The following is a 12,627-nucleotide window of genomic DNA, read 5'->3' as shown; positions in this document are numbered from 1 at the left end:
ACAAAGTCCACGACTCGTCTCTCATCCTGAGCTTCCTCATCAGCCACGTAGGGCCGGAACCCCGCCCCCAGCCCCGCCGTCGGCTGCGAACGAGGGGGCGGCCTCTGAGGCTCTCCCGCCGGACAGGGCCCGCGGCCTTCTCCACCCACGAGTCTCACCCTGTGTGACTTGCCAGCCTTGCCGGTCGCCGGGCGGGAATGACCACCTCGCCCTTAGGCTGCACTCGGCCTCGGCGGGCTGTGAGCCACCAGGCGGACACGGCGGCTCCGAGGCTCCTGCTGCAGTGGATTTTGCAGAAGGGACCCTGGAAGCTGTGCCCGAGACTCACAGAGGTTCCCATCAGGGACAAGGTAGGGACAAGGGGGTTCTGAGCGCCAGCAGCTCCAGGACCTGACACCTGAGCTGTCACTGAGGTCGGGGTGGGGACAGAACAGCTCCTGGTCGTTACTCGGTCTTCTTCAAAGACGACCGCCCGAGAGGCCCCTGCTGCCGGGTGCGGGCGCTAACGTCCTGGGTGTTTTAGACTCTCATCCCCCCTTTACCGGCCATGTGACACTGAACAAGGGCCACCACCCCCTGTCGGCAGCGCGGGGGGCGCCCGACCCCTGCACCGTCAGGGCGCCATCCGTGAGCCAGCTGTCCGTGGGGGTCCCTTCAGGCACCCCACGCGCCGCGGCCCCCACACACCTGCTGAGGCCCCTGGTCCCGGGCCACCGTCAGGGCCGAGGGGGGTCTGCCGGCCGTGGCTTCTGCGGCCATCCAGCGCCTCCTCCCCGGGCAGGGACAGCCGGTCACCCTGACCACCGGCCGAGGTGTCCTTGAGGAAAACACAGCAATCAGGAGAGCCAAGCGTCCTCAGCTAAAGTGTCCACTGCAAATCCGTCCCCATGGGTCCCCCCGCCAACGACCCCAGGAAGGAACTCGGAAGAGACTGCCGCTCAGTGAGCAGAGACCCCCGGCCTGGCCGTACAGCCCGGTGCTCTCGGTCCTGCAGGACACACTGCCCCCTGTGAGCGCCCGGGCTCCATTCTGCAGACAAGAAGGCGCTCGTCTGTCCAGCCAAGATGCTCTGGGCTCCCCTGGGTGTCCTTCCTGGTCCCTCTGTGTCCCACTCACAGAGGCGGGCGCTGCCCGGGGCTCCGGGCAGTTCTGACCCCCAACTGTCAACAAGTCTCAAATGCTACGGCCTAGCGTCCTTGGGTGGCGTGTCCCCCAAACCTCCCCAGCTCCCGCAGTGGAGGCATGAGCTCTGACCCTCTGTCCACGAGAGGCTGGGCAGGTCTCCTCCAGGCCCCTGCCCCAGGCTACTTCCGGCCAGTAGCGGCTGGTGCTCTCCGCTTCCCACCTGCCCCCACGCTAGACCCTGAGGTCCTTCAGGAAGGGAGCGCGATTCCATCTGGTCTGCACCCTCACACTAGCCTGGCACACAGTAGGTGCTTAATATATATGCACTAGCTGGATGGGCAGACAGAACCTGCAGAAAACAGACGTTTCAGACTGCTTCGCGCATTCATTTTGCAGACGTTTATTAAGCAACTTCTATGTGTCGGGAGAGGAGGAAACAGAAGTGAGCAGGTACGGGCGCCAGGGCCCTCGCCGGCTCCCAGGGGGCCCCTGCATCTGCTCCTCGCTGGGCTTCCTGTGTCCCCTCCGTCCTGGGAGCCCCGCGCAACGCACTCCGCGACCCGCAAGGCCCTCGGGCTATGGGATCCGGGCCCTCGGGCTACGGGATCCGTTCCAGTGCCGAGATCCGGCCCTGGGGGCATTCCTGGGCCCCCACGCTGACCCTCGGCGCCCTGGCTCTCCCCCGCAGCGGCCCCCAGGCCCCCCACCCCGGCTCCGGCCAGCCTCATTGCTGCCCCGCATGCTGTTCCCGCTGCCTGGCGGGCAGGTCCTCCTGGGAAGGGGCTTCATCCCCTGCTGCTTGCTGAGCACAGCGCCCCCCTCACTTCGCCCTCTGCCCCTCCCTGCCACCCCGCTCAGCCTCCCAGCAACCCCGCTGAAGTGGGAACTGGGGTCGGCTGCCCACCCCTTCCACACCTCCCGCTGGGCTGGAGGAGAAGCCCCACGCCAACCCCCCGCTACCCCTCCTCTGCCTCTGAAACAGACCGGACCCTCTCCCTCCAGCCTCAGAGCCTTGCACCCCTAGTGCCTGCTGCCTGCACCCCCTCCCCACCCTCTCTGCCTAGCTAACTTGCTCCCCTCCAGGCTCAGCTTAAAGGCCAAATCCCTACCCCTGCCTGCCCTGCTCTCCCCAAACTAGCCCCATCCCCCCGCCACAGCTCCTCCTCACACCCGGAGGCTGAGACGCCCTAACGTCTGTGCGATGGCTCATATCCTGTCCAGCTGTCCTCGCAGGCCAGGCGTCTCAACCCTGGCCACCCCTGAGAATCGCCCAGAAGCGTCTGACAAGTACCAACCTGGGCCTCACTCAGCCCAGACCCACCAAAAGCAGAGGGGCCGGGGCAGCGGAGACCCGCTCCACACTCAGACCGCCGGCCGACCCCGCCCACGGCCCGCGGAGCTGGCTCCTCTTCTCGTGCATTTGGTTCCCTCGTGATCGGAATTAAACGTTTCTGTCAGCAGCTCGAAATCACCATTGGAAGGAAGCAGAGAAGAGGAAATGAAGGAGAAAGAAAAAGCAGAAGAGAAAGGAAGAGCGAACAAAGGAGAAGGAAAAAAGAGGGGACAGGATGGAGAAAGGAAGAGACAGAAATTCAAAGCGAGAGCAGCAAGACAGGAAGCGGAAGGAGAGAGAGGAGCCGGCGAAACGCAGAGGCAGCAGGTGTCGGAGGCCGCGGCGGCCTGCGGCCCGTTCCTACCGGAGCTCGCTCCGAACGCGACTCGACTTCAATGCGCCAGTACTAACCGAGCAACTACTATGTGGCAGGTCCCGTCGTGAGCCTGGGGACAGAGCCACGGATAAATCACACAGACCCCTGCCCCGGGGAGCTGTTCTGGGGAGGGGCATCAGACCCCTGCCCCAGGGAGCTGTCATCTGGGGAGGGGCATCAGACCCCTGCCCCGGGGAGCTGTCATCCGGGGAGGGGCATCCTAGAAGATGATGCCAGACCCCTTCATTTCACGAGCGATGAAATCAGCGCTCAGAGAGGGAGAGTGACTCGTCCAAGGTCATGCAGTGCAGAGGGAGAGTGACTCGTCCAAGGTCACACGGCGCTGAGACCCGGGGCCAGAGCTCCGGGCTCTGCACCTGATCCACGCTTCCTCTCCCCGTTCCGTTCCCCTCCACTTTGTCTTATCGATTCTTCCTGCCGGGGGCATCTGCCTATAACTTCTTATTGCTTTAGCTTTAATGCGTAATTATTTTTGAAAGATAAGCAGAAAGAAGAAAACAAAGAATTCAGTGACTTCCAGACACGAACATTATTCATGGGTCGGAATATATCCTTCTGGGCTTTGTCCTATCCACAGACATTTAAATTCTTCCAAAAGTCGGTTTCTGCTTCGTGGTCATCGAAGGGTCAGCCGCGCACAGGGTTCCCTGCGGTGTGGTTGGTGCTCTATGCCACCTCGTGAGGTCCGACGTGAGGAACGCCTCCGCTTACCGAATCAGCTCCTCTTAGCAGACATCTAGGCTGTTTCTCATTTTCGCCAACCCTAAACAGTGCTGAGCCAGCTGTAATGTTTGGGAAATATACAGGATAAAGTGGAATCTTGAGGTTTTGCTTGTTTTTAATGATTGTACACGAATGGAACTGAGACTGACCGTTCCGTAAGATTACACGTGTATTTCCTTCCATGTTATTTGCGTGTTCGTGGCTTTCGCCTGGGTTTCATTTGTGAAACCATCGGCACGGTATTTTAAAGCCCTCACTTGCTGCCCGAGTGGGCGACAAAGGTGGAATATGCATTTCTGCACAAACGCAAGCAGTGGCCAGGAGGGTCTGTCTGAGTTTGCTAAACAGGAAAAAGATTCTTGTAACCGCCACCAGGGGGTGCTCTACTCCCACTTCTGGAAGGAGAGGCTAGAGGATCACCCGGCATTCCTGATGCCACTGTCACCCGGAGCCTGGTCTCAGCTCCGAGACAACAGCCTGACGCTGACATGTTCAAGGTCATGATTCTTTATCTCCAGGCGCGAGCCTCCCTGTTCCTCTCCAGGCCAGGCCGCAGCCCCTGGACCGCTCCCTGCTGTAGAATAAGCGGTCCAGTGGCCATGTCTGACCCCCCAGTAAGCTCGGGAGGAGCAGGGTCACCTGCCCAGCCCCAGGACCCAGCATAACGCCTGGGGCATGGCAGGTGCCCAGTGCCCGGGGTGAGTCGGTGGGGACCCCGCAGTGGGCCTTGCTTATCTTGCAAATCGCAGTGCTTTGCAATTCCCTTTCCCCAGGCCCCTGAGCAGAAACACCCTCAGGCTGCTTCGGAATCCTCCCTAGGCTGGGCTTGGCCTTGCAGTGGCTTGTCCCTCCCAGGACCTGGGCTCCAAGCCACTTGCTCTAGAAACTGTACACTGTGTGGCCCCAGGCAAGGCGTAGCCTCCACTCGACTGCAGGTTTGGAGACAAGGACCCTGATCGCCACCCGGCTACCGGCCAGCATCAGTGAGATGCTGTCTGGGAAGGCACTTTGTAAATACAAAGCAAGTAACGCATATTCTCATAACGACCCGCAGGCGGCTGAGGCTGATGTGAAACATGCACCTCGTTTCGGGTCCTGCTCCTGTCACTTCCTTGGGCAGGTGACTTCACCTCCCAGCCTCAGTTTCCTCGCCTGCAAAATGAGGGCCAATAATTCTACTGCCTCAGAAGCTCATTGTAGGGAATGCGACAAGCCGCTATGCAGGGCACGCAGTGAGCATCGGATGCCGGCTTTTGTGATGCCTGTCTATCCAATGCACGCTTCCCGGGGCTGGATCCCCCCCACCCCAGTCTCCAGGTCCTCAGAATGCAACCTGATCTGGAAACATGTTCACTGCAGGTGTAATGAGTCCAGATGAGGTCATCAGAGTGAGACCTAATCCAGCAGGGCTGGCACTCCTATGAGAGGGCGACATCCGAGCAGAGGCAGACATGCCCAGAGGGACGACGGTGTGGAGACTCAGAGGCGACGGCCATGCACTGCCAGGGAGCGCGGCCTGGACGGGTCCGGCCCCCACAGGCCCCAGGAGGAGCCAGCTCCGACGACACCTTGATTTTGAACTACAGGCCTCCGGAGCTGCGGTTTGACCCAGCCGGTCCCCGGCCCTCTGCTACAGCAGCTCCCGGAAGCAAACTCGCTACTCGGGGCTAAGAGGTGAAACGGACCCAAAGCTCACAGGTCTCCCTCGGGGCAGGGGCAGGCTCCGGACCCGTGTCCCTCTGGGAAAATCCTGAACATCCGGCCTTAACAAGACGCTGGTCGCCGTGGCGCTGAGTCCCCCGTGAAGGGGTTGGCAGCAGGTGATAACAAGAAATGCCCAAAGCACAATAAAACGGACACACACAATCGGCCGAAGCCAGCCCCTCGCCAGCAAAGCTCCCACTGCACGGGCCACTTATGGAATTTTCAAGGAAATGTTGACTGCGCACAGCGGCCTCCAGCCGAGCCTTGCGAGCATGAGCCCTGCGTACAATGCAGCCCCCCTGGAGCGCGGGGACTTTCACGTGATAACGCGGGACACAGGAAGGGCACATCTGCAGGCCGACAAGGGGCTCGTGAACGGATGGCTCATGAGCTACTGAATCCAGCCATGGGCGCTGCCTCAGACTCCTCAAGAACAAACCGTGACCCCAGCGTCTGAGGTCAGGGCAGCATCTTGGTGTCACGGCTCTGATCTGGCCCGTGCCCCCTCACTGGCACTGATTCTTGGGGGCTGGGGGACCTAGGGCCAAACCTCTTAACCTTCCAGGTGTCGGCTTCTCTATCTACGCAGCAGGCTAACAGCACCTGCCTGATGGGCCGCTCGAAGGATTAAATGAGAATGCACAATGCACGAAACGTTAGCGGGAGTCTCTTGAATATTTAATGCGAGTCTCTTGAATATTTAGCGGGAGTCTCTTGAATATTTAGGCATCGCCCCTTTCTAGTTGATAAAAGAGTGAGCAGCAGTGTATGGGGAAATAACTGGGAGAGGAAGGATTTAACCAACAGCCTAAGTTAAAGTCTTTGGCTTAAGAAAATTTCAGAAAGGATTCTAAATGATGGTTTCCATCTATGCACGATTTATTTTCCGAAATGACAGTAAGGTGCCAGTATTAAACGTATACCGTTTTCTTCTTATCCAGTGAATATAATGGAGGAAGAGCAAACAGGACACGCGGAAGAGGAGCAGGAGGATAAAGCAGTATAAAGATAAAAGACAACCAGAAACTCGTCATTAAAACAGTCGAGGCAGGATACGCTTCGACGTGCCAAGAAGGGCAGAGCATTTAAAGTTCCAGTTAATTTGACATAGTTTGTCCGGGTCTGAAGATGAGCAACCTTCTCTGGGTAAAGGTTGCCCTCTGATTTTTCCTAAAGTACAAATTGACCCGGTGGAGAGAAGCAGGGACCCTGACCTCTCAGAGGGAGCTTAGCTCATTCTCTCCAGGGAGGCAGCCAGGGGCGGGAAAAACAAAGAACCCTGCACCCTCCTCACAGCAAACCTGGGTCGAATTCCAGTCCCGCCTCTCACTAGCTGTGTGAGGACAGGTCAACGCGACCTCTCTGAGCCTCGGCCTCCTCGTATGTGGAGCAGGGACACTTATGGCACCTGCCTCACGGCCTCCACGGGCATTCAACGGAATGATGCCTTTGAAACACAGGACAGGAGTGGATTACTGTGAGCCTTTACTCTTCCATCAGTCACATGAAGATGTAAATGTCCTCTGTCCTCGCCTCCAGAGCTTCGGAGACTTGCCCGAGGTCACACGGCTAGTGACCAGGAGAACCAGAGGCTCTCACCCCTGCGTGCTTCTTACCGCGCCGTCCCGGGGCACTCCCGTGCCGTGCCCTGCTCCTGGGGTGGGGGCCCGACAACCCGTCATACCCCGGCTTACGGTCTCACGGAGGAGAGACGGCACCGCCTTGCAGGGGACCGTCCCCACCTCTGGCGCTGTGAGGGAGGTGACTGCCTTCCCAGGGAGGGGGTGGGTCAGGGAAGATGGGAGTTACTAATACCGCGCATGCGGGAGCTCAGCCAGCACGGGGCCCCGCACACGGCAAGGACCCATCACATGCTGGACAGTGGGTGGACGGGTGGGAACAGACGGCGAGGGATGAAGGGTGGCTGGTCGGCTGCCTGGGGCGTGGATGGGTGGCGAGACGGACGAGCAGATGGTGCGGCAAACTAGATGATGGAGAGCGGACGGCCGGGGAACAAACGGGTGGGGGGGGGTGAATGGGTGGGTGGGTAGGAAAGGCTGGGGAGATGGTTGGGTGGGTGACTGGACTGAACGGAGGATGGATGGACAGGGTGGGAGGGGCTGGAGGAGCGGATGAAGAGGAAGACTACGGAATGAAGGGCTCAGACTTCACCAAGTGGTTGTCTGAGAAAGTTAGGGGAAAGCATCTCTCTCTCCTGCCCCGGGGTGCTGCACTTACCAGGCCACAGTAACCAGCAGGGGGCGTGCTGCCGGCTCTCTCCCCGGGGGCCTGGGCTCCCAGCTCCTCTTGCAGGCTCCTGTTCTGCTCCGTGAGGTCCTCCACCTGGCCCTGCAGGCCGATCTCCGACAGCTTCAGCTCATAGATGCAGCAGCGAAGCTCCTCCAGCTGCCCGCGGAGCCGGCGCTCGGTGGCGCGCTGCTCCCGCAACCCGCGCGCCGCCTCGTCGCGCTCGCGCTCGGCCCTCGCCTGCAGGGTGCGCAGCTCCGCGGCCTCGGGGGCGCGCTGGGGACCGGCCGGGGCCGGAGGTCGGGGGCTGCCTGGAGCCGGGGCGTCCAGCTCCGCCAGCAGGAGGCCGGCGGCGCGGCAGAGGCGCCGCACGTCCCGCTCCAGCCGCTGCACCTGCGCCCGCAGCGCGCGCTCCTGCTCGCGCGCCAGGCCCAGCTGGCGCCGCTGGGTCCGCCGGCAGCGCTCCAGGGCCGCCACCTGCCGCCCTAGCGCCTCGTCCTTGCGCCGCAGCCGCTCCCGCAGCCGCCACAGCTGCCACCGCTGCCGCTGGGCCGCGCGCTCCTTCTCCAGAACCTACAGGTTGGCGGTGGATGAGCGCGTCAGGACACAAGCCCAGGGATGCCGTCGCTCACACTGAGCCAGCCTTTATTTTAAACTTTGGCATTTTGATCGTTTAATATTTGTGCATTAAAATGTTGCATCGGAATATTAGTTACCTCGGTTACTGAGTTTTTTGGCGCCCCCTTTAAATTCTGCAGGGGAGGCAAGCGCCTCACTCACCTCGCCCCCTGGAAGCCCTGCCCACCCAGGAGCTCCCATCAGCTGGTGCACACTGGGAGGCCAGCTCCAGGGGTTCCACACCAGCGCCACTGAAGGCCACCACTCCAGGCTGTAAAGAGCTGCCACCGGGACCTCCTTAAGGGTCCCGTGTCCACCCCAGGAGCCCCCAGATCTCTCCATTTCCCAGTGCCCACAGGGTTACTGCCTGGCCCACCAGGGGTCAGCTGGCCCTGGGTTCTGGCTGCGGGGACAGGGCCACCAGTATCATAGCAGCCATTCCTTATTGTGACCACTACCCCGCCCCCAGTGGAGTGAGGTGCCCGTCACCATCCCCTCGGCACACTTGGAAATGACTTGCATAATGTTACATGGCTACAAGTCCCACAGCCGGGATTCCATGTATGAGGCTCAGGCCTGGAGAGCACATGGCCCTGTTCTTAAACCTCGCCCTCCACCGACCCATGCGCTGTGGGCCGGGCTGGGGAGACTCAGCCACTGTGGAAACCAGAGTCCCGGCCTAATTTCAGAAGGAAGCACGCAGGCGGACCCACCTCCGCGTCGGGCCCTCTTTCAACGGCTAGTGCCTGATGCAGCTTTTCGAAGCGACAGGCAAAGAGCAGCCGTGGGCGCAGCGCGGCAGGCTTCGCCTGCCAGCTCGTGTTTCTAGGACGTGGGGCAGATAGACCAGGGCCCAGATGCCCCGTGGGGAAACCACGCCATTTTGCCAGATGGTGCAGAATCCCGCCACCCGCGTGCTCCGTGCACGGTGCTCCATCGCCCAGAGGGCTCTGCCTCTATCGGCTTTCGGGGTGACCAGAGGTCACCACAGAAACGAGGCGTCTGCGGTGCAGATGTGTGCTGGGAGTACGGTCAGCATAAGGGCAAAACCGCCCCCGGCCAACATCAGGTACAAAGAGCCGAGCGAACGCGTCCACGCGCGTCTACAAACCCCGCAGTATCTCCAGTGAGAGAGTCAGAGCCGGAGGTTCGGGCTGGGTTGTAGCTGGGCCAGGGGTCACTGAGGACCCTGAGCAAGGCCCCTCATATCTCTGAACTCCCCCCTCGCCTGGAAATGGGGTTTCCCGGGGGCGTGCAGGGCTCAGGAGGCCGGATAAAGAGATGCGTGGGGAAAGGGCTTAGTGTCCCCCAGAACTGCGGTCCCGTGGCACCTCTGAGCCCCGACACCATCCCCCTTGCTGTCACCCTGGTCATCTGCCTCCCCACCGCATCGTGATTGCAGGGCTGTGTCCGAGTCCCCTGGAAAACCCTACCTGTATAAGGGGCGTGGCTCAGAGAACATTTATTAACGTATTTTCCACAGGGAGATTCTTGCGTGGGGCCGCACGCACCGCCACGGCATCTCGCAGTAAAAACGCCTCTTGGGACGCTGACCCGGCGTGCTCCGAGCCGAGGGGCAGAATCACCTCGACTGTCTGCACCGAAGTTGAGTTTGGGGATGAGGGGTGGCGGGGGGAGGGGCGGGAATGCCACGCAAGTCTCCCTCACCTCTCAAAGACTAATTTCAATTTCATCGAACGCCTTCTGCTCCCACACTCCGCTCCTATTTCAGTTAATGGCTGAAGCTGTGTCTTGGAACTTAGCTGCCAGCAGGAGCTGCGTGACCAGCGTGCCGCGCTATGCGCATGCGCACGGGCGCAGTCCGCGGAGCCGCGCTGCCGGTGGGGCCCCTTCCCGCTTCCTCGTCCACCGCGTTTTTAACATGTGGGCTGTGACCCCCAGAATTGATTTCGCAGCCCACTGACAGGGGGTGGCCTGTAACTTGACGATCGGCGAGCTGCTCCGTAAGTCGCAGTCACCTGAAACGGGATGACCCTAGGGACCTAGGGTGCCACGTGCAGCTGACTTCCAAGTGTCATTGTCCCTGCCTCTGCAGTACTCCCTAAGCGTGTCCTGCCCTCTGGCCCTCATCGGCTCTCCCCTGAAGCACGTCGATAAAAACTAGCAGTTACAAAAGCAGCTAGCGTTCTTTAAATGCCCACGGTCGCGAGCGTTCCGCATGTATTAACTCACACACCGATTCGAGGGGGGTGGTATTATAGCATTCCCATTTCACGGACGAGGAAACCGAGGCCCGGAGAGCTTAAGTCACTCGCCCTAGGTCACACAGCTCATGAGTGGCAGAGCTGGGGTTCGGCGCCAGGCTTCTGCCTCCAGCCGGCCGCTTAACTGCCCGCGGCTTCTCCAACGGCACCAACTGCCCCCCGCCCCCACCATCTCCCTCCCATGCAATTAGAATGACATTCCCCAAAACCTGGACCCCGGGCCTCTCCTGCCGAAGGCTCCCCGTTGCCTTCGGCATCCAGTCCACGCAGTGGCCCTGGCGGTCTGGCTCCTCCGGAACCCTCCAGGGTCGCCACGTCCCTCTCCCGGCCCACACCCTCCGCTCTCACCCCGGTATGTCTCCCAAACCTCCGTGCCTTAACCGGGCGGTTGCCCACGCCTCGCATGCCCTTCCCGCAAGGCCCCACTCGCGCGGCCAGTTCCCTGCTGCTCCCCCGCCCCGCAAACACGCGCACCGGGCCCGCACCTCCCTCCTGGCCCCCCGCGTCCAGTCGTGGAGTTCCTCGTTTCCTATCCATGCCCCCACCAGCCCTCCGGCCCCTGAAGCCCGGCCCCTTGCATCAGTCATGTCCTCGTCCTTAAGCCAGAGCTGGCCCCCCAATGCCAGGCATGAAGGCCCCAGAAATGAACCTCTGCCCAGAGCTCCCAGCAAGCGCGCAGTCCCTATAGGTCACCCAGGGCTCTCACACACCCCAGTGGACCCCGGCAGGGCAGGATGGGGGTCTCCATTGTACAGATGGGACAGCTGAGGCCCAGAGAGGCCGCGCGGCCTCGCCCCCAGTGCCACCAGGCTCTCCCGGGCAAACCTCACAGTTTGCGCGCAGGTGTGCAGGCGCAGGCGCACGGGGGCGCTGTTGGGGCGCTGTTGGGGCGCTGTTGGGGCGGGGACCCTGCTGGGGCCAGAAGCGAGGACTGGGAGGAAGAAGGGAACCGGTACCTGGCTGGCGAGCTCCGCCTGCAGCGCTTCCAGCTCCTCCTGGGCCCGGAGGCAGGCGCGCCGCTCCCGGGACACGCGGGCGCTCAGCTCGCCCACCTTGCGGAGGAGCCGCCTCTCCGAGAGTCGCAGCTGCCGGACCCTGCAGCGAGGAGGCGGGGAGGTGGGCTGCGCTCACTGCCGTGCGGCGGGCGGCGCCAGGGCCACCTTTCTATTTAATTTTTTTTTATCATTTGGCCATCAATTTAATATTCTGACAAAATCACAATTTGTAGAACGTTCACACATATCTTTCTAAAGGTGATCTAGAATACTTCGAAGCCCCCTGCTGTGTTCGAAGTCCCCTTGTCAGGAACCATGCATCAGAAATCTCGTCCCTAAGCCAGTAGCCCCGAGTCTGGGTGACACCAACTAGGGACCGAGCCTGAAGCAAGCATTTGCATTGTCTCGACGAAGCGCCACATCGCTGGCCCACGGCGGGGCCTCCCTCGCCCCTGCTTCACACGTGAGGAGCACGTGAGCGACCGAGGACCAGAGACGCCAGGCAACTTGCCGGCCGTCACACAGCATCCTCGAGTCCAGCCGACCTGACCGCCAGACTCACGCTGTTAACCCTGTGCTCCACTGCCTCCCATCCGAAGAAATAATTGAAATTTGGGGGAAATTTGGGGAGGAAACAACTTGCTGCAATTAAAATCATCAATCTTTGCATTACTTATAAAAGTGAGAAGTCAGAAATGGCCTAATGGTTAGGGACGGCAATGCCACAGGAAGGCTTTTTTATTATACTGGGGATGTGTTGCACTTATGACAAAGTCATCACTGGGCTGGGGTCAGCCCTGAACGCAGCTGCGCAGACAGGAGAAGCATGCTTGAGGGAGGGAGGGAGGCCTGAGAGGGAAGTCCGGCTGAGAGAGGAGGCACTGTGAAGACGCACCTGTCGCCAGCTGGTGCCTCGTAGCAAAGTCCCCTCAATGTGCCAGTCTTACCTCGATAATAGAAACCAGGAAACACGCGAAAAGGACGTTCACCGCCCGCATAGACAAGCTCTGCGCATCCTCACTCCTTTACCCAAGTCCACGCAGGTGACCTGCTCACCCAGGACGGGCTCTGCTTCGTGGGTGGAGACCTAGCTTTGTCGCCTGGCTCTGCCACTCACCAGCCATGGAACCTAAACTGGGCTCATTCACCACTATGACCCTCAGTATCTTTATCTGTACAATAGAGATAACTATCCATTGCTCAGAGGGTTGTCGCTAAGATTAAATAAAATGATGCATTATTATTGACAATAAGGCCAAG

The 12,627-nt window shown here is 60.6% G+C and overlaps 1 protein-coding gene across 1 annotated transcript in view; it reads right to left on the bottom strand.

The window, feature by feature from the left end:
- CUNH4orf50 (chromosome unknown C4orf50 homolog) overlaps positions 1-12,627 on the bottom strand; it is a 38,978-nt gene that overhangs the window by 21,473 nt on the left and 4,878 nt on the right. The window contains exons 3-5 of the mRNA XM_036227346.1: positions 11,323-11,467; positions 7,455-8,093; positions 688-817 (exon numbers count right to left, since the gene is read on the bottom strand). Coding sequence (XP_036083239.1) covers positions 688-817; positions 7,455-8,093; positions 11,323-11,467 — 914 coding nt within the window. The remainder of the gene's footprint in view (positions 1-687; positions 818-7,454; positions 8,094-11,322; positions 11,468-12,627) is intronic.

The sequence above is a fragment of the Rousettus aegyptiacus genome, unplaced genomic scaffold (genome assembly GCF_014176215.1).
Source record: "Rousettus aegyptiacus isolate mRouAeg1 unplaced genomic scaffold, mRouAeg1.p scaffold_m13_p_10, whole genome shotgun sequence".
NCBI classification, from domain to species: domain Eukaryota; kingdom Metazoa; phylum Chordata; class Mammalia; order Chiroptera; family Pteropodidae; genus Rousettus; species Rousettus aegyptiacus.
The sequence above is the reverse complement of the archived record's forward strand: the minus strand, read 5'-3'. Positions and strand labels throughout refer to the sequence as shown.